This window comes from Chrysemys picta, chromosome 4, assembly GCF_011386835.1.
Source record: "Chrysemys picta bellii isolate R12L10 chromosome 4, ASM1138683v2, whole genome shotgun sequence".
In the NCBI taxonomy this organism is placed as follows: Eukaryota; Metazoa; Chordata; order Testudines; family Emydidae; genus Chrysemys; species Chrysemys picta.
The window spans coordinates 133396540-133416882 of NC_088794.1; the positions used below are offsets into that span (position 1 = coordinate 133396540).

Genomic DNA, 20343 nt, shown 5'->3' on the forward strand with positions numbered 1-20343 from the left:
TGAATGGCTTGTAGTGGGCTAGTGTAGACTAGATCTTTCCATTTTGGCATGTTGAACTATGAAGTTGTGTGGAGGCAGTTAATTGTTTTAGGTAGGTTTGCACTTCTATTAATAAACAGTTACACAACAAAAGCATGTCACTTTCTTCAACATTTCATTTATGTCTTTAAGCTAACCAAACTGGATCGAGATCCTGCGTCAGGCACGGCTTTAAAGGAAATTAGTTCCTGGCTGAACTTGGAATGTACTCTGTACCGCATTCAGGAGAAGCGTGAAAGCCCAGAAGTCCTCCTGACGCTAGATATCTTGAAACATGGCAAATGTTTTTATGCTACTGTCAGCTTTGACACGGACACAGGTAAGAAATTGCAATGTGTTGTAGATTTATGAGCACTTTCTGTAGAAGTTTAGCTCTTGTGATATAGTTACACTAGTTAAACTTCAACATCATAATCAAAAAGCTTCACCATGTATGAAGTGAAAACTATTGTCTTTCAACTGGCCAGATGGAATTGACACAATGAGGTCAATTAAATTTAACTCTCTTGTATTGTCTTTAGATCTAAAACAGGCACTGGAAACTGTAAATGACTACAATCCACTGATGAAAGACTTTCCTTTGAATGACTTGTTGTCTGCTACTGAACTGGACAAAATAAGACAGGCACTTGTGGCAATATTCACCCATCTGAGAAAAATCTGAAATACAAAGTACCCCATTCAAAGGGCACTGCGTCTAGTGGAAGCCATTTCAAGAGACTTAAAGTATTGGGAACCAGAAAACTGCTTCCAGGCTATCCTACATGAGGGAAAACTAGTTGAAGGACAATACTCCAGGCTGTGGTGGACGTGGCAGACACTACTTAGTGTACTATGGCTTTGGGGATCGTTATGTGGAGGGAGTCACGGCTGCATTCATCAGGTTTCCCAAGGGAAGTCAAGAACACCATAGAGGACCTCCCTTTCGATGGGTCTCATCTCTTCAGTCAGAAGACAGACGATTCCCTCCACTCCCTCAAAGACTCCAGAGCTGCTCTGCGATCACTGGGTATCTACGCACCAGCAACCAAGTGCAAGTCTTACTCGGACTAGAAGTGGACTCTCCCCTGCAAAGGGTAGTGATAGAACCTGTTCCTATGACCTATCAGGGTGCAGGGTTCCATTCCACCGATTTTCTAGTCCCCAAGTGGGGCATGTGGAGACCAATCTTAGACCTCCATCATTTCAGCTGCTTCATACACAAGCCAAAGTTTCATATGGTCACTCTAGCAGCCATCGTTCCTTTGTTAGAAAGAGGCATGTGGTTTACGGCTCTCAATATGCAGGATGCTTACTTCCACGTGGATATCCATCTTACCCACAGACGTTTCCTGAGATTCAAGGTTCTACCTTTTGGACTCACCACTGCTTCACAAGTCTCCACCAAAGTTTTCTCAGGAGCGGTGGACCATCTCCACTGCCAAGGGGTCCTTATATTCCCTTAATGCTTTGATCATCCTGCTAGCAGCCAAAGGGGAGGGTCATTCCTTGATCTTCATGCTGCTTACACTCCACTCTTCCCTGGCGGTGAGTGTAAACATCAGAAAATCAGTTGGATCCCACACAGTCCCTAGAATTCATTGGGGCCTGTATCAATGCAATATAAACATGTGCCCACCTCCCAGAGGACAGGTTCCAGGCCCTACAAGAGCTGATTTCCACTGCAATTTCCAGTCCTTCTGTTCTGGCCAGGGCTTGCCTTTCTCTTCTTGGCCACATGGTGACTTGTACATACATTACTGCCTTAGCTTGTCTCCACTTTTGTTGCCTACAGCTGTAGCTCCAGAGGATCTATTTTCCCATGAACTACATCACGGACTTTCTACTGACAGTTCCCCAAGAGCTTCTCTTCTCCCTCTAATGGTGGACGGATTCAGGTCAGGTCTGAACCAGAATACCATTCTTTCCATCCTCCAAGCATGACTATCATCACAGATGCGTTACTTGTCAGATGGGGTGCCCACATGGGCGAGCACATGACTCAGGAGTCTTGGATTGCTCGGGATTCTGGATGCCCATCAACATCCTAGAACTTTGGGTGATGCGGAGAGCATGTCGTGTATTTCTCACATTAATTCATTCCTGTCCTGATCTCATCACGTCAGACAACACTATCACTGTTTACTAAATCAACAAACAAGGGGGAATGAGGTCACCTACGCTTTGTATGGAGGCAGTTCATCTTTGGGATTGGTGCATTGCTCACAAGATCCCGTTGTCAGCAGCATACCTCCCCGGAATTCAGAACATAATTGCGAATTCTCTCAGCAGGAAATTCATGACCGATCACAAATGGGAGCTCCACAACACTGTGGTCACCAACATTTTTAACTGCTGTGGGATTCTGACCAGGGCCCTCTCTGCCTCCCACGCCAACAGCAAATGCACCCAATATTCCTCTGGGAGAGTGGGGGGCTCAGTGATCTCTCCCAAGGTGATGCCCTAGTCCTCTGCTGGTCGGACCCCATCAATTATGCCTTTCCTCCCTAGAGCTTCTGCCACGTGTCCTACACAAGATCAGATGGGAGACAATGACAGTCACTCTGATTGCCACGCTGGCCTTGCCAGCTCTGCTTTCCCTTCTCCTCCACATGTCAGCGTATCTCCCTGCTTCCGCGGCCAGCTTTTCCGGAACTCCTCAAACGACATGGCTGCAGGACCCAGCATCCCACTCCCGGAGACTTTTCACATCTGAGCTTGTTTTTTGGATGGGCATCTTCACTAGAGCAGGAAAGTTGGTCAGCAGTACAAGACATCTTCTTGAATAGCAGAGAAGAGTCCACAAGGCAGTCCTGTAGGGCCAAGTGGAAGTGTTTCACCACATAGACCCAACAGAGGGGTCTTGCTTCTGAAGATGTGGACATCCCTCTTCTTTTGGACTATCTTCTCTCCCTGAAGACGTCAGGCCTCACTCTCAACTTCATCAAGGTGCACATAATCACTATCAGTGCCTTTCACCCTCCTGTGGAGGGGTACTCTCTTTACTCACCCTTGACTACCAGGTTTTGGAAGGACCTCGAATGGACTTATCCTTCCCTTCAATCCATTTCTCCCCCAATGGGACCTCAACCTTCTCCTCACGGTGTTGATGAAATTTCCCTTTGAACCTCTGGCCACCTTCTCCCTGTCTCTCCTCTCGATGAAGGTCACTTCCCTGGTAGCTATTACTTCTGGGTTGGAGAACTGAGGGTCATGGTGACAGACGCCTCCGCCTTTTCCATGGTCTGCAAGTAGTGTTTCCCTGTGCTTGCACCCCAAGTTTCTGCCAAAAGTTGTATTCCATTTTCATCTCAACCAACCCATATACTTACCTGCTTTCTTTCTGAAACCTCACGCCTCCGTGGAGGAACGGCACTGTCAATCCCTTGATGTCTGCTGGGCCCTGGCTTTCTACCTTCAGAGGATGAGATGATTCAGGAGGTCCCTCTATTTAATTGTGGGTCTTGTCAGGTGGGTGAGGAAGAGAAGTTCTATCGGAATGCCTTAACACTGATGCCTGATGGTCCTGCCACACTGGAGGAGCCTTATTCAGCTGTTATGGGCATTGTGACAGTCTGACAGAGGTTGAACAGTATGTTAAGGTAGGATATGAGTTCTGATTTTCAGTTTGAAATTGTAGAATAACGCATTTGATGGGAGTTACCTTTGATGAAAGATATAGAAGAGCTCATCTAAATCCAACAATGTTACCTGTTTACTATAATCCCCATTAATTCAGTTACATAAATAAGGAAAGTATCTACATTCTGAAAATTCACTGTTACATGGAATTTTTTTAACGTACTTATTAATAGGTATGGCTGCAGTACCAGTGCTTATGGGATATGCAAGCTGAAAACATATATAACCGTCTTGGAGAAGATTTAAATAAGTGGCAAGCCCTCTTAGTTCAGATAAGGAAGGCTAGAGGAACCTTTGACAACGCAGAAACCAGGAAGGAATTTGGACCTGTTATCATAGACTATGGGAAGGTAAGAACCTGAAACTTTCATGCATCTTGTAAAAGTAACCTGTGGAAATAAAGGTTTCAGAGTAGCAGCCATGTTAGTCTGTATCCGCAAAAAGAACAGGAGTACTTGTGGCACGTTAGTCTCTAAGGTGCCACAAGTACTCCTGTTCTTTTTGTGGAAATAAACTTCTGAATGGGCTTATAGAGGTTAAAATGAGACTTCATAACTAATAGTAATACTCAGTAAACTTTCTTGATTGTAGGTACAATTTAAGGTGAACCTGAAATATGACTCTTGGCATAAGGAAGTACTCAGTAAATTTGGCCAAATGCTAGGTCAGAACATGACCGAGTTCCACTCACAAATTTCTAAGGTAAGAATAGTCCAAACAATGATTCCTTATTACAAAATCAACTTACCACATCCACCTTTAAAATACTGGATTTTTTTCCTCTAACAGTCCCGTCAAGAGTTGGAGCAGCATTCAGGGGACACTGCTAGCACATCAGATGCAGTGACATTCATCACATATGTACAATCCCTGAAACGTAAAATCAAGCAGTGTGAGAAACAAGTTGAGGTAAGTTATCACTTTCTTACTAACATCTTGTTTCTGGAAATCCTTAAAAGCTTTTTTACAGCGAGGGGACAATTGATCATGACCAGTCTAAACCTGCCAAGAGAAACCCTGCCTCTAATTTCCTGTTCTAGTAACTCTTCTAGATAAACACTTTCAAAGCAAGATTCTAAAGTGAGCCTTACTGAGTTACTTTATACTTCTGAGGGTTCTTTAGGCTGATCTATTGCTGATTTCTCTTTTAAACTTCTGGCTATCTGAATTTCTAATTGAACTTCTAGCTAACAGAGAAATTAAAGTAGGTTACCTTCTAACAATGTTTGTGTGGACTGTAGGTTTACCTCAATGGTCAGCGCTTGCTAGAGAAACAGAGGTTCCAGTTTCCTTCCTCCTAGTTATACATTGACAACATTGAAGGAGAGTGGGGTGCTTTCAATGACATAATACGTCACAAGGATTCTGCCATTCAGCAACAAGTAGCAAACTTGCAAATGAAGATCGTTCAAGAGGATCGAGCAGTGGAGAGCCGTACAACTGACCTGCTGACTGACTGGGACAATGCAGAAACCAGGAAGGAATTTGGACCTGTTATCATAGACTATGACTGACTGGGAGGAAACTAAGCCTGTGACAGTGAGTTTTTTTGGGTTTCTTTGCTGAATTCACTGTAGAAAGTTTGCATTCTGTAACAAACAGGTTGTTAGTAACCTTGAAATAGACTTGGGCGGGGGGGGGGGGGCATAATTGTTTCCTTTACAGATTTTGATGTAGAAATGTGAATCCTCTCTACAGGGTTTCCTAGTGACTTGGCAGAAGGTGTACCTTGTCCTTTGCTCTTGGTTTGAAACTACAACACTTTCCCTGACATAACTTGCATTTTAAAATGGAAACACCTCTATTGTAACTTGATTTTTATAAATTTAACTAGCAATAAGGAGTGTGCACTCTATAGAGCAGTTGGTGAGAGGAAGAATCTTGCTGAGCCTGTGTCCTAAAGTAAATGTTACTAGCTAGCGTCTGCTAAAAAATCTCTTCTGCCAAGATGATTCTTTGGATGCTTACCCAGGCAAGGGATCAGTAACTCATATACCCAGAGTTAAAGGTCTGCTAGGGAAACTGAAAATTCTTTAAAGCAGAAGAGATGGCATGGTGTCTGATGCTAATCAGAAGTAGTTTCTGCACAGATTTTAAGTGCTAAACCCGAACTCTTAACATCTGTGCCATGTTGTCCTTCTTGTGGTTCTTTCGAGGGAAACTTGCGTCCAGAGGAGGCACTTACCATTTTCGAAGGGAAATTTGGTAGGTTGAAAGATGATCGTGAGAAATGTGCAAAGGCCAAAGAAGCTCTTGAGCTAACAGATACAGGACTACTCAGTGGCAGTGAAGAACGTGTGCAGGTACAAACTGTTTTTTAAAAATCCATGAATGTGGTGCTTGTAAATGGTTCTGGACAGATGACTTCTTGTAGGCAGAAGTCCTTCAATTCATTCATAGAGAAGGCATAGCAGTCAATGGTTCTCCCTTCATGCTGCCCTATCACTGTGCCCTATCCTTAACTGGGATGGTCCAGCCTTAGGGGTGAGTAACTCAGTCTCAATACCCAATCAGCCCTTGGCTTTTCCACTGAGACTGCAACCACAGACACTTGAGGGCAGTTTTATATGATGTAGAAATCTGGCCATTAAACTAACTAGAGATGAGATTAAGGGCTTGTCTACATGAAAAGTAGCTTCTAAGTCAGTGGTTCTCAAACTTCAACGACCCGAGGACCCCCATTTTGATGAAAAAAATTTCCGGGACCCCCAACCTGCCCCCCCCGCTCAGCCCCAGGACCTGCCCCCACTCCACCCCTTCCCTCAGGCCCCCACAACTGCCCCCTCCATTCCCCCTTCCCTCCGTCACTCGCTCTCCCTCACTCACTTTCATCAGGCTGGGGAAGAGGGCTGGGGTGTAAGAGGGGGTGCGGGCTCTGGGGGGGGAGTTTGGGTGTGGGAGGGGATATGGGATGTGGGCTCTGGGAGGGGGTGCGGGTACAGGTTCTGTGCTGGGGCAGGAGGTTGGGGTGCAGGAGGGGTTGAAGGGTGCGGGTTCCATCCGGGTGGCTCTTAACCTTGGGCGGCTCCCGAAAGTGACCAGCAAATCTCTCTGGCAGCGACTCCTAGGAAGAAGGGTCAATGAAGCCAGTTTGGCTTCAGTAGCCTCCAGGAGATAGCACTGTTCCCTGGCGTGCAGGTGCTGGGAGGGATGGGGGGAAGTTGAGTTGATCAGAGGGGCCCGAGGACCCTGGGGAGTACTCTCAGGGACCCCCAGGGGTCCATAGGCCCCAGTTTGAGAATTGCTGTTCTAAATCATATTATGCTAAGCCACACTCAAGGACTTTCACTGCACTGTAGCAGCATCCACATGAGACGTTACTGCAAGGCAAGTTTGATATACCGTAGGCATTCACTCTTGCGTGCTGTGCAGTAACTTGCCATGTAGACAAGCCCTGACTTAAGCTACTGAGCAGCCAACATATGGTAACTCCTTTTGCGCCACCAGAGATGCGCTAGGCAAGCTCTAGGATCAAGTCTCTGTCCAATTACCAGTACCCTGGCCAAGTTCCTATCCCAATGATTTGTTTAAGAAGTTCTATTTAACTTAATGATAATAAATATCTGTCCTTTCTATATAACTGATCAAAGTTTGATGTATCCCTTTGTACTGTAGGTAGCTTTAGAAGAGTTACAAGACCTCAAAGGAGTTTGGACTGAGCTTTCCAAGGTCTGGGACCAGATTGATCAGATGAAGGAGCAGCCATGGGTTTCAGTACAGCCTCGCAAGGTACGTTTTTAATTCAGTATATAGAAATCATAAATACAACTATACTATTCGACTCTTCGCATTGGAGGTAAAAATACATTTTAAATGCTCTAACTTGAAAATGAGCCAGAATATATGGCATGATGCTTATGTACGTGGGTCTTTTTGACGTATGAAAAACAGAATTCATAACAGGGGAGGGATAGCTCAGTGGTTTGAGCATTGGCCTACTAAACCCAGGGTTGTGAGTTCAATCCTTGAGGGGGCCACTTAAGGATCTGGGGCAAAATCAGTACTTGGTCCTGCTAGGGAAGGAAGGGGGCTGGACTCCATGACCTTTCAGCATCCCTTCCAATTCTGTGAGATAGGTATATCTCCATACATTATATTAACTGAGAATGCAGCTTCTGTCTTCATCTAACTTGCAGCACTGAGCAGCAGAAATAACTTTTCCTCTTAACTGAAGCTTCAGCAGGGTAAGGCTTACAAAGCAAAACTTGAAAAATTATCAGGATTGCAGAAACTGCACAACCTTAAATATATTTAATTATAGGCTACATCTGCAGAGGACAAGAATTGATGCTATATCTGTTTCTTTAAATTAAGTTGATCTAAATTAGCACTTTTCTCAAACATTTGTTCAGCTTCACTGATGAAAAACTATTGTCCAAGCTGATGCTTCTTGAATACATAAACCTGAAACAAGGCTTCTACCTCTTATGTATAAGGAAGAATGTCACAGTTTCGTGACCACTGTGATCTAGTGTAAAATTACTTCATGTTGTGCTACTCCAATGATTAAGGGATAGAGAAAACTAGTATTGTACCAACAGTCATGAATTAAGTTTCAAGCAGTACTGTTGGCTCCATATAACCTGCGGAGGTGGAATATATCAACAAAAGCATGGAGAATCTGTTGGAATGATGAGGTTTTGGGGGGCAATTGAATGTTTTTATACATCTAGGATTTGGTTTGCCTGCCTTGTATACAGCTATATTTATTGTTAGCAAAATTAAATATATGCAGCATAGGAAATCATGATCAATATCATATTAATTATTATTATTATTAAGGGTGATTTTCCCATTCTTAAAGAACTGTTTAATAAAATGTTAAGATGACAAACTGTAAGTAGAACAGATAACTGTTGTAATATCCAGTTTACTAGAGTGATTGTGTTTATCATAATGTTGCTGGTAGATGAATTCTTTCATGGCTTCTGTGTTTTATTGACAGCTTTGACAAAATTTGGATGGCTTACTGAACCAGTTGAAAAACTTCCCTGCTTGTTTGCAGCAGAAGAATGAAGCAATTGTCAAAGATGTACTTCTTGTGGGTCAGGGAGAGATGGCTTTGGAAGAGTTTTTGAAACAGGCTAGTACCTATCATTACATATACTAGACCTTTCGTGCAGGAGAAGTTTTAGAGGTGTAAATTAATTTGCTGACAGCTATGTAACAAATTGGATTTTGGCTACCCAGGATGGTGAAAGTGAAATGCTTTAGATCTTCACCATACATTTTTAGTTCTAAATAACTGAGTAAATTTACCTCAAAAACTGACACAACATGAAACCCTATAGGTTTGGGGTTTTATTAAAAGCTTTGCAAGTTTACTGAAGGTACTGTAACTTAAAGATAAATCAAGTAAAATACATAGCTAGTACGTTACTATTATAAAACTTCTAAGTAGAATACTGGAAACTGCCTTCTGTAATTTCATTTTATGAGTTCCAATAACTTTAAGTCCGACCCACAAGACATAATTATGAAATCTTCCACAATATGATTGACAGCAATCCAAGGACTGCAGGTTTATGTGCTCTGTAAAAAGAAAAGAATCAAGCTCATGTAACTACATTTCTACACTATAGACTGAAATAAATGTAATAGAATTAAAATTACTATCAGGAATTCATAACCTGACTTTTTTTCTTAAAGATAAGAGAAGTGTGGAACACTTATGAACTGGATTTGGTTAACTATCAGAACAAATGTTGTTTGATTCGTGGTTGGGATGATGTCTTCAACAAGGTCAAGGAGCACATTAACAGTGTGTCTGCCATGAAGTTAGCAACAGAGAGTCCTGTGGCACCTTTAAGACTAACAGAAGTATTGGAGCGTAAGCTTTCGTGGGTGAATGCCCACTTCGTCAGACACAAGGGTTATCAGACGCCATGAAGTTATCACCGTACTACAAGAGTGGTGTGAGTGGGTAGAGAAGACTGGAGTGGTGGGTAAAGAAGTAGTTGTTTCTGTTGAATGCATAAAGATTCTCAGCATAAAGATACACACACATTAAATCGGGGGTTAATATATGTAACCACAATCCTATCCAGTCTACACCAGTTTCACTATGTACAGGGAAGAATAAGGTAACTTTTTTTCCCAGTGTGTGTGTAAATAAAGCTGATCTTCTCTTTTTCTCTGCCTACAGGCAATGGGATGCATCTTTGTGGGGCTTTGACAAATGGGCGCATGGGGATGCTCTGATGAGTTCAACAGACTTGAGGAGCGCATGCTTTCTGCTGTTTCTCAGCAGGTTCAGTGCATCCAGGAAGCCTTGCGAGAACATTGCAATCCAAACTATGACAAGAGTATGCAATTATTTTAATTGCTAATGGTTTTGTATAGCTTTTCTGGCAAAAGAATGCCCTCACTTGCATGTCTGAAATAGGTCCTTTTGAGAAATTTCCTTGATCAGTTACTCCCACATTGGCCAGGGTTTGTTTGTTTTTTTTTGTTAAATTTGAAAATGTAACTTAAACACTAAAGAATTAAAGGAAGTTGCTTTCAACTGATATGCAGTCACTGTCAACATTGTGTAACTTTAGTGTTGTGGTAGAAAAAAATGTTTGACTAGTTGTACCATAAACAAAACTATACAGGATACTAAAAGTGAAGTTTCAACTACTGTAGTTGATAGCTGATTTGACTGAGACAAAATCAACTGTAACTAAAAAACTTTGTGTGTGAACTACTTTTAGCTTCTGCACCTATTACTTGTGAGCTGCTGAATAAACAAGTTAAAGTGAGCCCAGACATGGCTATCTTCATCACCATGAATCCTGGTTATGCGGGTAGATCAAATCTTCCAGACAACTTGAAGAAGCTGTTCTGGAGCTTGGCGATGACAAAGCCAGACCGCCAGCTGATTGCCCAGGTCATGTTGTACTCTCAGGGTTTCTGTACTGCTGAAGTGCTAGCCAATAAAATTGTCCCATTCTTCAAGTAAGTAATAGTCACTTAAACAAGTGTGGCCCAAACCATTAAAAGATCACTTGTGTACTTAAATCTGGAACTTAAAATGGCTCTGTAGCTAGCTTTGAAACTACCATAGCAAGAACATAGAACAGTAAGCATGCTTGACACTTCACTATTGAACATTAGTTTTGTGATCTTAGTATGTCTAAAACTGACTCTGGTATCTTTTATCCTTAGACTCTGTGATGAGCAGCTCTCCTCTCAAAGTCATTATGACTTTGGCTTAAGAGCTTTGAAGAGTGTAGGAAATGTGAAGAGGGAGAGGATTCAGAAGATAAAGCGGGAGAAGAGAGAGCATGGTGAAGTTGTTGATGAAGAGGAAATTGCTGAGAACCTACCTGAACAAGAGGTAAAACATATACAGATTTTTTTTATATTCATTCACAGCAAAGGGGTGATTACAGTACATATTCATGTATATGAGCATTTACAGTAAAGCACCTGCTGTATCTAGCATAAACAATCTATTTAAGTTCACAAGTGTCGTATTTACTTGAAGTCATGGTACTTTAGGCTACAGGAGTGGCAGTTTAAGCAGTGCTTGAGTTGTTGGAAGTGTCTTTCTTACAAGAAAACAGAGGCGTCTGATGGTTTGTGGTCATTACAAACTTTCACCGCTCCTGTAAAACAAGTGGTATCCTGACTATATTCCAAGTGGAGTAGACATTCTGAATGAACTCCTGCAGTTCACATCACTTTCAAGTAAATGTTATGTAGGCAAGTACAGTTGTCACTCCTCAACTAAGGCAATTGTATTAGGTGATAGCTTAAGTATTCCCTGTATAGGATCACTTTAAGTTCATAATGCACTGATCACCACAAAGCAGCCTCACAAGGAGCTGAAGGAGAGACCTGATGTCTTCAAAAGATAGGATCTAGTCTAGAATGAGTGGAATACCCATAGCTTCTGGTAGAATACCTCTTTGTTGTGTCCAGGACGAGAAGCATTTCCATTTAGCTAGGTAACATTTCCTAGTCGAATCCTTTCTGCTATTGCAGAAGATGTCTCACATGGCTGAAGAGCATGCACATTCTAGGTATGATGCCCACCCAAATACCACGCCCTGAGGTGGAGTGGTTGTGGATTGGGGTGTTTGATGCTGCGATTGCATTGGGTCAGGAGCTCGGGGAACTAGAACTGACAGGGCAAGAAAGGGGTGATCAGGATGACATCACCCCTTTCTGCTGGAACTTGTGTAGCAGTTGTGGCAGAAGCGGCAGCGGAGGGAAGGCACAGTTGAACTGGTCTGACCAGGAAAGGAGAGCATCACCCTGGAAGTGGCAGCCTACATCTGGAGCAACACGCGATGCACTTGTTGTTGGCCTGGGAAGCGAACAGATCTCTTGTTGGGGTTCTCCATCATGTGAAAATGTCAGGCAGAACCGTGTCGTTAAGTTTCCACTTGTGGTCAATCGTAAAATGTCTGGTGAGGGAATCTGAGAGTGCATTTTGTGTCCCTGGAAGGTAGGCTGCAGATAGAGTCATCTGATTGCTGATGCACCAGTTCCAGAGATTGACTGCTTCTGCACACAGGGAGGCAGATCTTGCTCCCTTGCTTGCTGGTGTAAAAGACTATCCTAGCGTTGTCTGACATTATCAGGATGTGGTGAAAGCGAGCGAATGGAAGAAAGGATTCGCACACCTTCCTTACTGCCCATAATTCCAGGACACTGATGTGCATTCTATACTCTCAAGATGTCCAGGCTCCTTGTGCTGTGTGGTTGCCCATACAGGCTCCCCAACCTTGCAGGGAAACATCCATAATGATTGTCTTGACCAGTGAAGAGGGGAGAAAGAGACTCCCCCACACATATGTGATGAGGATTTGTGCATCACAGAAGGGAGGACAGTATCTTGGCAGGAACTGTCAGTGTGAGATTCATGGAATGACAGCTTGGGGAGTGAACTGAATGTAGTCATACTCAAAGATGGAGTCTTGCAAATGGAGTGACATATGTGCACAAAGCCATGTGGCCAAGTAAGGACAGACATGTTTTGACTGTTACCAAAGTGTTGCTTGCAATGTGACCTATGATATTGTTCATGGTCTGAAAACTGTGAGCAAGTTCACCCCTGTGGTGATAGAGTTCAAGGTTGCCCCAAAGAAATCCAAAGATTTCATGGGAGTAAAACCAGATTTTTGTAACGTTTACACTGACTCCCCATTGAGGAAAAGAGGTGGAGCATCATAGATGTCAACGTATAGGTTTTTTGGCGAGATTTGGTGGTGAGGAGCCAGTCGTCTAAGTATGGGAAAGTGAGGAGGCCATGACATCTGATGTGAGCTTCTACCACTGAAAATACCTTGGTGTAAATACTATGAGGGCAGTAGCTATTCTGAAGGATAGTACTGGAAATGGTCAGAGCCCACCATAAATCTGAGAAATTGTCTGTGGGCAGGAGCCATGACCACATGCCATTTTTTCTAAAAATGGAATTATTGCTGCCTACATGACTGTGAAATTTGAGTTTGTGAATGAAGTGGGGTTGAGGTGGTGGAGGTAAAGGATTGGTTTCCACCCAGCCTTTTTCTTGGATATGAGGAAGCAGGTCAAGTAAAAACCTGTAACCTGATACTGTGGAGGAACACACTATTGCTCTTTGCTGCAATAAGTTCACCTCCTGAGCGAGAATATTGTCATGAGACTGGTCCCCAAAGGGGGTTGGGGAGGGCAGTTTTGGATGAGGTAGCATTGCAAACTCAATCATATAGCCAGTGTGGATGATGATCAGCACCCATGTGTCCATCGTTATCATGCTCCAGATGTTGAAGAAGAGTGCTAGGCGATCCCTGTTCTACTGGAGTCAGGAGGTGCTGGGCTCAGTGAATCACGGCTCCCAAGCTCACATCAAAAATATTACTGGTTGGGGGCTGGGATTGGGATGTTGAGGCCAGTGTGGAAGGAACATGGAAGCAGGACTTTTCAATCTTCTGCCTTTTATGAGGTGGTTTGTAGGGTCTCTGATGGTAGAAGCATTGAGCTCTATACCTTGATGGGGTCAATTGGTGATGTAACTTCCTCTTAAGGGAAGGTGTGTATATACCCAGTGATCGAAGGGTAGTCCTAGAATCCTTCGGGATGTATAGGGACTCATCTGTGGAGCAATTCCTCTGATGATTCCGAATCTCCTGAGGTTCCAGCGGCGGTACTGCCGGTGCCATTGGAGATGTGTAAGTTGTGTATGGAGAGGAGGGGATGGGATAATAGGCTCTGCCCTGTAGGCAGGTCTCTCAGTGGAGATATAAGCTTCCTGAAAACAGAGGTTCCCAATGAAGGAGGGGATTCTGGATCCAGGCAGGCAAAAATGTCCTGTGGTGTGGCCATGGATCCATATCTCCCAGGTGTAAGGAGGACCAGAGGCGGATTTACAATGAAACACACAGTACCCTGCCATGAGGCCCCCCCAACTACAGGGGGCCCCAGGGCCAGGCAGCCCAGCACCCTCTGTGGGGGGAACTGCTGCGGGGGCAGAAGTTGTGGTGGAGAGTAGGGAAGGAGCAGTTTAAGAGCCGTGCTGGAGGCGCAGCATGTGTTGCAATCTCCCACCTAGTGAGCCGGGCTCGTGCTGCCTCCTGGGGCTCCTGCTGCTGGCTGGCGCTGGCAGCCAGGTGAGGTAGGCAGGTGAGGGGCCGGCTGGGGGCGTGCTGTAGGGAGACAGGTGCGCTCCCCTGATGGGGCATTTGTCCATGCCTGTCCTGCTGCCCTGCTCCTCTGGACACTGGACAACGCAGGTGCAGTCCCTGGCATGCACTGCTGCAGGCGGACCCTGGAAAAAGGCCAGGGGGTCTCAGCTCTCACATGCTGCTGCCGCCACAGGTCCCTTTGGCAGCGAAGAGGAGCAGCGGTGGGGCAGAGAAGCGTACACCAGCCAGATAAGGTAACCCAGCACCCGCGAGGTCAAAGCTAAGGACACTAAAGCTTTCAACCTGGACCATGCAGCTGTGAGGAGACCTGAAGAGGTGGTTGGTTCACCCCACTCTTTATCACCGTGGTCGAAGGCACAAGGCAAGCGGGGACACATGGGCGGACCAACAGATACTACTTTCAAATTCTCTGACTCCGGGCACATGGTGCACACATGTAACCCACAGTGGAAAACAGGGACCATCACTCAAGGAAGGTCAGCAGGACTAAAGAGAAAAAAACCTGCAACACTGCACCTAGCCACAAGGTGGCATAGCAGTTGGCGAGTCATTACAAAACTCCCATGAAAATGTATCAGGCAGGCTGCAAATTCTAGTCTCCCGCCCTTTATTATGGCCAGAATGACCAAGATGGCATTTCACTTGCGTGTTTTTCAAAAACCTGCTACTTGCCTTAGGCAAACGTTCAGAAAAGGCCACCAAGCAGCAACTCCGCTCTCCCCGCCCCTCCCCCCGCTGCAGCGTCTGAGGAAACGCTTTGTGACGCAGTCGCTAGACAAACGGCTGGGCGAGGCAGCCCGGAGCTTCTAGTCATTTCTCTCGCCTGCCTGCCTGCCGCGGGACCGGCCTTGCCCCCAGTAAACTTCAGCTCCCAGGATGCACTTGTGAAGGCCGGTTCTGTCCCGGTGCATTGTGGAACTTATAGTTTTCCCGTTTGACGTTGCGATGCGCGAGCTAGGTGGTAGGAACTACATTCCCCAGCCGGCATGTGGTCCGCGCCGTCGCGGATCTGCCTGCCCAAGGCAAAGCGGGATTTGTGGCCTTGTTGGTCGCCTTTCTCGTCAGGTTTGTGACTTCAGTGAATGACAGCTCCCAGGATGCTCTAGGTCGCAGAGTCGCCCCCCTCACCCCGTTCAAATGTGCATGCTGGGATTTGTAGTCATTCTCTTCGGCTCTGTGGTGCGCATCCGGGCTGTGGGGACTACACTTCCCAGGCCGCCCCGCGGCGGGGGGCGGGGGAGGGAGGTGGTTACAAGGCGGTGCGGTGGGTGCTGCTGGCTCAGTAGTACTAGGCGGTGGCTCAGGAGTAGATTGTGGGCTGTGTCTGGCTGTCTCAGGATGTCTGATGGGGGTCCCGGCGGAGGTCCCGGCGGGGGCGGCGAGGAGGGCGGCCTGGAGGTGCCGGGCTCGGCCGTGCAGAATGTGGCCGATGTCTCGGTGCTGCAGAAGCTTTTGCGGAAATTAGTGCCGCTGCTGCTGGAGGACGGCGGGGAGGTCCCGGCCGCGCTGGAGGCGGCGCTGGAGGAGAAGGGGGCCCTGGAGCAGATGCGCAAGTTTCTCTCCGACCCGCAGGTGCACACGGTGCTGGTGGAGCGATCCACGCTCAAGGGTGAGAGCCGGGCCGGGCGCCGAGCCGCTGCGGGGGTAGGAGGGGGTTGGGTTGGGGGGCGCCTCCTTCTGCTGCAGATGGTAGCTGTCAAGATGGCGGCAGCTGCCGCTTTGTCCGCCGCGGTGACTGTTCTTCCCCCGCTCCCTGTGACAGGCCTGGGCGTGCCTGTGACCTCCCCGCATACACACACGCAGTGAGGGGCGGGTCTGTGACTCCCGCCATATATATACACACAGTTTGGGTGGGTCTGTGATCCCCCTGTATCCCCACCCCGTCCCCTAGGGGAGATGCTGAGCCCACATGCAGTGTGGTGTCCCCGTAACACGTTATTACAATAGGAAGAGGGGAGACAGCCCCATCAACAGCCCCTGATTTCCCCCCCAGGGGTGGAACTGGCTCCCCCTGCATTGGAATAGAGAGAAGACGAGATGCTGAAACCCACCCAGCAACACACCTGTCCATTCCCACAGGGAGGGAATGTACCATAACCTTGGTCCTGAAAGCTAATCCAAAACCTATACAGAGAGGTACTAACATGTCTGTGCTGTGGGAAGATAAAATTGCCCGAAATTGGTACTTCAGTTATAAATTATGGATATCAAGAAATCAACATGTGTGGACACTGCCTTGTCTGAACTGTGGCTGAAATCAAAGTCAGGGTGATAAAAACATTCCCATGAGCTATGTATGTATTGTTTTGTCAAGTTTCTGTCTTGGCTTTGCAGCACTGAAGTTCTTGGAAGCCTTTAACTTGGACCTCCTTCACAACAAACAGCATCTGACTTTATTGCAGTGTTGGGCTACATGTCCCCCCAAAGCTCTTTATAAAGTAATATGTAGATGCTGGCTCAAAGGTCTTATGTAAGTAAATACAACAGCTGTTGTGCCTTCACATAGACTTCCCTGTTGGTACCTGATTTGAAAAGATAAGGGCATGATGTTAGGATTTTTCCTTGGTCAATTTGAGAAGTATCAAAGGATCATTAATTTCTGTGTGGCTAGTTCACAGATCCAGGCAGAAGGAGTCTGCCTCAAATTTCATCTGAAGGACTGCGCCTTCCACAGTGTTGCAAAGTACTGCAGTGCAGTTTAAACAGTGGGTATGAGCCAGTGCTGTTGAAGGACTTGGATGTGTGACGTTATGGCCTAGAGCAGTGGTTGTCAAACTTTTGTACTGGTGACCCCTTTCACATAGCAAGCCTCAGAGTGTGACCCCCCCCCTATAAATTAAAAATATTTTTAATATATTTAACACCATTTATAAATGCTGGAGGCAAAGGTTTGATCTTTTGGGTTCTGCAAAGGACTGTTGTTCCCTCAGGGTATGTCTATACTGTAATTAGACACGTGCTTGTGGCCTACTTAGACATTTGGGCTCCAGCCTGCGAGGTGGGAGGGTCCCAGAGCTCAGTCTGCCCAAGCCAGTCTCTGCACCTCAATTAAACAGCCCCTCCACTCAGGCACAGGGGACTTGGGTCATTTTTAATTGTAGTGTAGACATACCCTCGGATGCTTTTTTTTGTATAGAGGAACTAGACAAAGGTGCACCTCTATATGGGGAGAGCAGTTTTGCTAAAATTCTAAATCTTGTTTTAAGTAAGTCATCAAAAAGGGATCTGTTCTAGGCTAGTAGCCTAAACAGTAACCTTTAAAATACCACATTCTAGAAATGGTTCTGTTAATATTTTTCAAACTGATCCATGTTACTTTTATGGACACTCTTGGTCAGCTTCAGCCACTAAAAATTAATATCCTGACCACTCATATGTTGAATTTTTAAAAGATTAAAAACCTTCTGAAAAAGTGTGCTGGAAATATAGTACTGATTAGCTCACTAGAGCTGTGCTTCCTGTCAGCAGCACCTGGCGTAATAGAACTTATTTCTGAAAATATGCTGCTGAATTATCAGTGCTTTTACACAACTAATACAGTAGGAAGGAGGTTAAATACCTTTAAATGCAGTGGGTAGAGTTCTACGAAGCTTTGTTACGAAGCTAAAATGTTTAGTGTTGCCTTTTCTACCATGACTTGAAAATGTAAAGCACCAGGTGCTGACTACTATCAACTGTCAGAACAAGAGCCAGACTTCAGATCCCGAAAATTCACCAGTTAATCTTATCAAACATAAATCGTATGCTGTTAAATGGTGCTCCAGGGCATCTACCACAATGGGCTATGTTACTAGTCCATGGGTTTTAGGTGTTACAGTAATACAAAATAAAACGCTGGTAGTTCATCTTTTGGAGGCATTGGGAGAACAGGAGAGTAATGCTCCTGTTCTTTTTGTCACTTGGGTGTGTCTTCCTCAGATGGCGATTGCTTTGTGCTGCATTGCAGTGGTTTCAGTGCCAGCATGCACAGTGATTACATCACCTTGTGACTCGCTAGCTAAGTTGGGGAAACAGTCATTTTCTCTCTCTCCTCTTTTCCTTAATATAATTTGAAATATTTGAAAAATATGAAGGTAAGTTATGAAAAGGAATTAAACTGACAATCTTGTGGCACGTTCTTGCAGGTCTTTAAGCATACAGAGATAACAAAACGTTTTGTATTTTTAAAAAGCCATAGCTCAGTCTCTGTATTGTGAGGGAACTCTGGAAATCTCTCTCTTGAAATCAGCATGTAAGGAGTTGGCTTGTAATATGCTTTCACTACAGATATTCATACAGGAGGCAGCCTAGAAAAAGGGGGAGCAGTAATGATCCTGAAGTAACTAATCTCTTGTAATAAAGCCATAAATTCCTCTGTTTTGAGGAGTCATGCGTTTCTAGGTTCTAAGTCATGGTTAGTACAAAGGAAAATATATTTTGATCTATCCAATTCTGCTGACACTTGAAATTATTTGATTTGATTTCAAATCTAGATGATACATGGGGACAAATGAGCTGCTGCATGAGTAGGTGTGAGGTAGATGTGGTGGAGAGGGATGGGTTAATAGGCTTTTAAGTGTATGTTAGAGATTTTTAATATATCAAATTCTGTTTGCAGAGGATGTGGGTGATGAAGGAGAAGAGGAAAAAGAAATCATATCCTATAGCATTAATACTGACATTCATTATGGGCTAAAGTCAAACAGGTGAGTGCAGTCTTACTGAAATCTTATATGAATGCTTTAGGACTAGGAAAAGCTAGTCCTATAATCTTAGGCTAACACACATATAGTAGTAAGTAGAGCTTATATAGTGCTTTTCATGTTCAAATTGCTCTACGAACATCTAGCTTCACAAAAGCACGCACGTTCGTTAACTCTCTCTCTAATATGCTTGCATATTTGTGTCGTCATTGTCTAGCCCTAGCATACATTTGTCTCTGTGAAGCTAAAATATATTAGAAGAAATCTTACACCAGAAAATGGTGTGCCTTCAATTACCACGATTATAGACTTGATTGCTTTTAGTTTTCTGTCAGTCTAAAATGGATGAATATAAAAACCTAATGCATTCAGCTACTAGTAAAAGTTTTGCTCTCTCACTTTTAAAAGTGTACCCGGTAAAGCACATTAGCATGTAAGGTCTGAAATACACCTCCTATTCTTGTGTTATACTAGAGCTACTGTAATTTACTGTATTCTGGAATTCAATGTCTTATAGTTAACTAACATTTTTCTTTGCTCCACAGTTTGGCGTTCATTAAACGTACACCAGTGATCGATGCTGACAAACCAGTGTCCTCCCAACTGAGAGTGGTTACTCTTAGTGAAGATTCTCCTTACGAAACATTACATTCTTTCATTAGCAATGCTGTTGCTCCCTTTTTTAAGTCCTATATCAGAGAGTCTGGCAAAGCAGACAGGTAATTCTGTTAAATACAAATAATAGTTTTTCAGTACTAATGGATCAAAAAGAATGTGGGGCTGAGGCAAATAAACACTTCATTTTGCTGTTAAAATTAACTTAAAGCTGTTGGATGTAATTCAAGTTATATGGACATAAATGCATGCATTTTATGTATGCCTGTTGGTCTAGCTTTTCATTTGGTAATGTTTTTTTTCCCCCCCAGGGATGGTGATAAAATGGCTCCATCAGTTGAGAAAAAAATTGCAGAACTTGAAATGGGACTGCTGCACTTGCAGCAGAATATTGAAATTCCAGAGATCAGTTTGCCAATTCATCCAATTATTACTAATGTTGCCAAGCAATGTTATGAGCATGGAGAAAAGCCAAAGGTTACTGACTTTGGTGAAAAGGTTGAGGACCCAACTTTTCTCAACCAGTTACAGTCTGGAGTTAACCGATGGATTAGAGAAATACAAAAGGTAAAATTGCAGAACCAAATGTCAGACTACATGGTAGAAACTCCTGTGTCATTCTTTAAGGGTGTGAAAACCTCCTCTTTTGCTGTTGGCCTCTTAACTGTATTGTAAAATCTTACTCTAAACTTAGGGCCAGATTCTCAGCCAGTGTAAAGTTGAGAAGCTGGCTCATGTTCTTTGCCTTTAAGTAAATTGTTACTAAT

At 44.5% G+C, this 20343-nt stretch overlaps 3 protein-coding genes and 1 pseudogene across 3 annotated transcripts in view; 3 read left to right on the forward strand and 1 right to left on the reverse strand.

Annotated features, from left to right (window-relative positions):
* The window catches only part of LOC101951192 (cytoplasmic dynein 1 heavy chain 1-like), a 47619-nt pseudogene extending 38754 nt beyond the window's left edge, over nt 1–8865 (forward strand).
* Nucleotides 1–20343, reverse strand: part of LOC135983199 (uncharacterized) — a 372285-nt gene that overhangs the window by 22640 nt on the left and 329302 nt on the right. The gene's annotated exons all lie outside the window — the stretch shown is intronic.
* LOC101940155 (cytoplasmic dynein 1 heavy chain 1-like) lies at nt 9750–13626 on the forward strand. Its single transcript, XM_005285790.5, has 3 exons — nt 9750–9965; nt 10356–10599; nt 10810–13626. Exons 1-3 carry the CDS (start codon nt 9839–9841, stop codon nt 11066–11068), a joined length of 630 nt encoding a protein of 209 aa, XP_005285847.2. The 5' UTR covers nt 9750–9838; the 3' UTR covers nt 11069–13626.
* LOC101950935 (cytoplasmic dynein 1 heavy chain 1) overlaps nt 15519–20343 on the forward strand; it is an 81905-nt gene continuing 77080 nt past the window's right edge. Inside the window, exons 1-4 of the mRNA XM_065593602.1 lie at nt 15519–15888; nt 18877–18964; nt 19507–19680; nt 19888–20143. Coding sequence (XP_065449674.1) covers nt 15618–15888; nt 18877–18964; nt 19507–19680; nt 19888–20143 — 789 coding nt within the window. The 5' untranslated portion in view covers nt 15519–15617. The remainder of the gene's footprint in view (nt 15889–18876; nt 18965–19506; nt 19681–19887; nt 20144–20343) is intronic.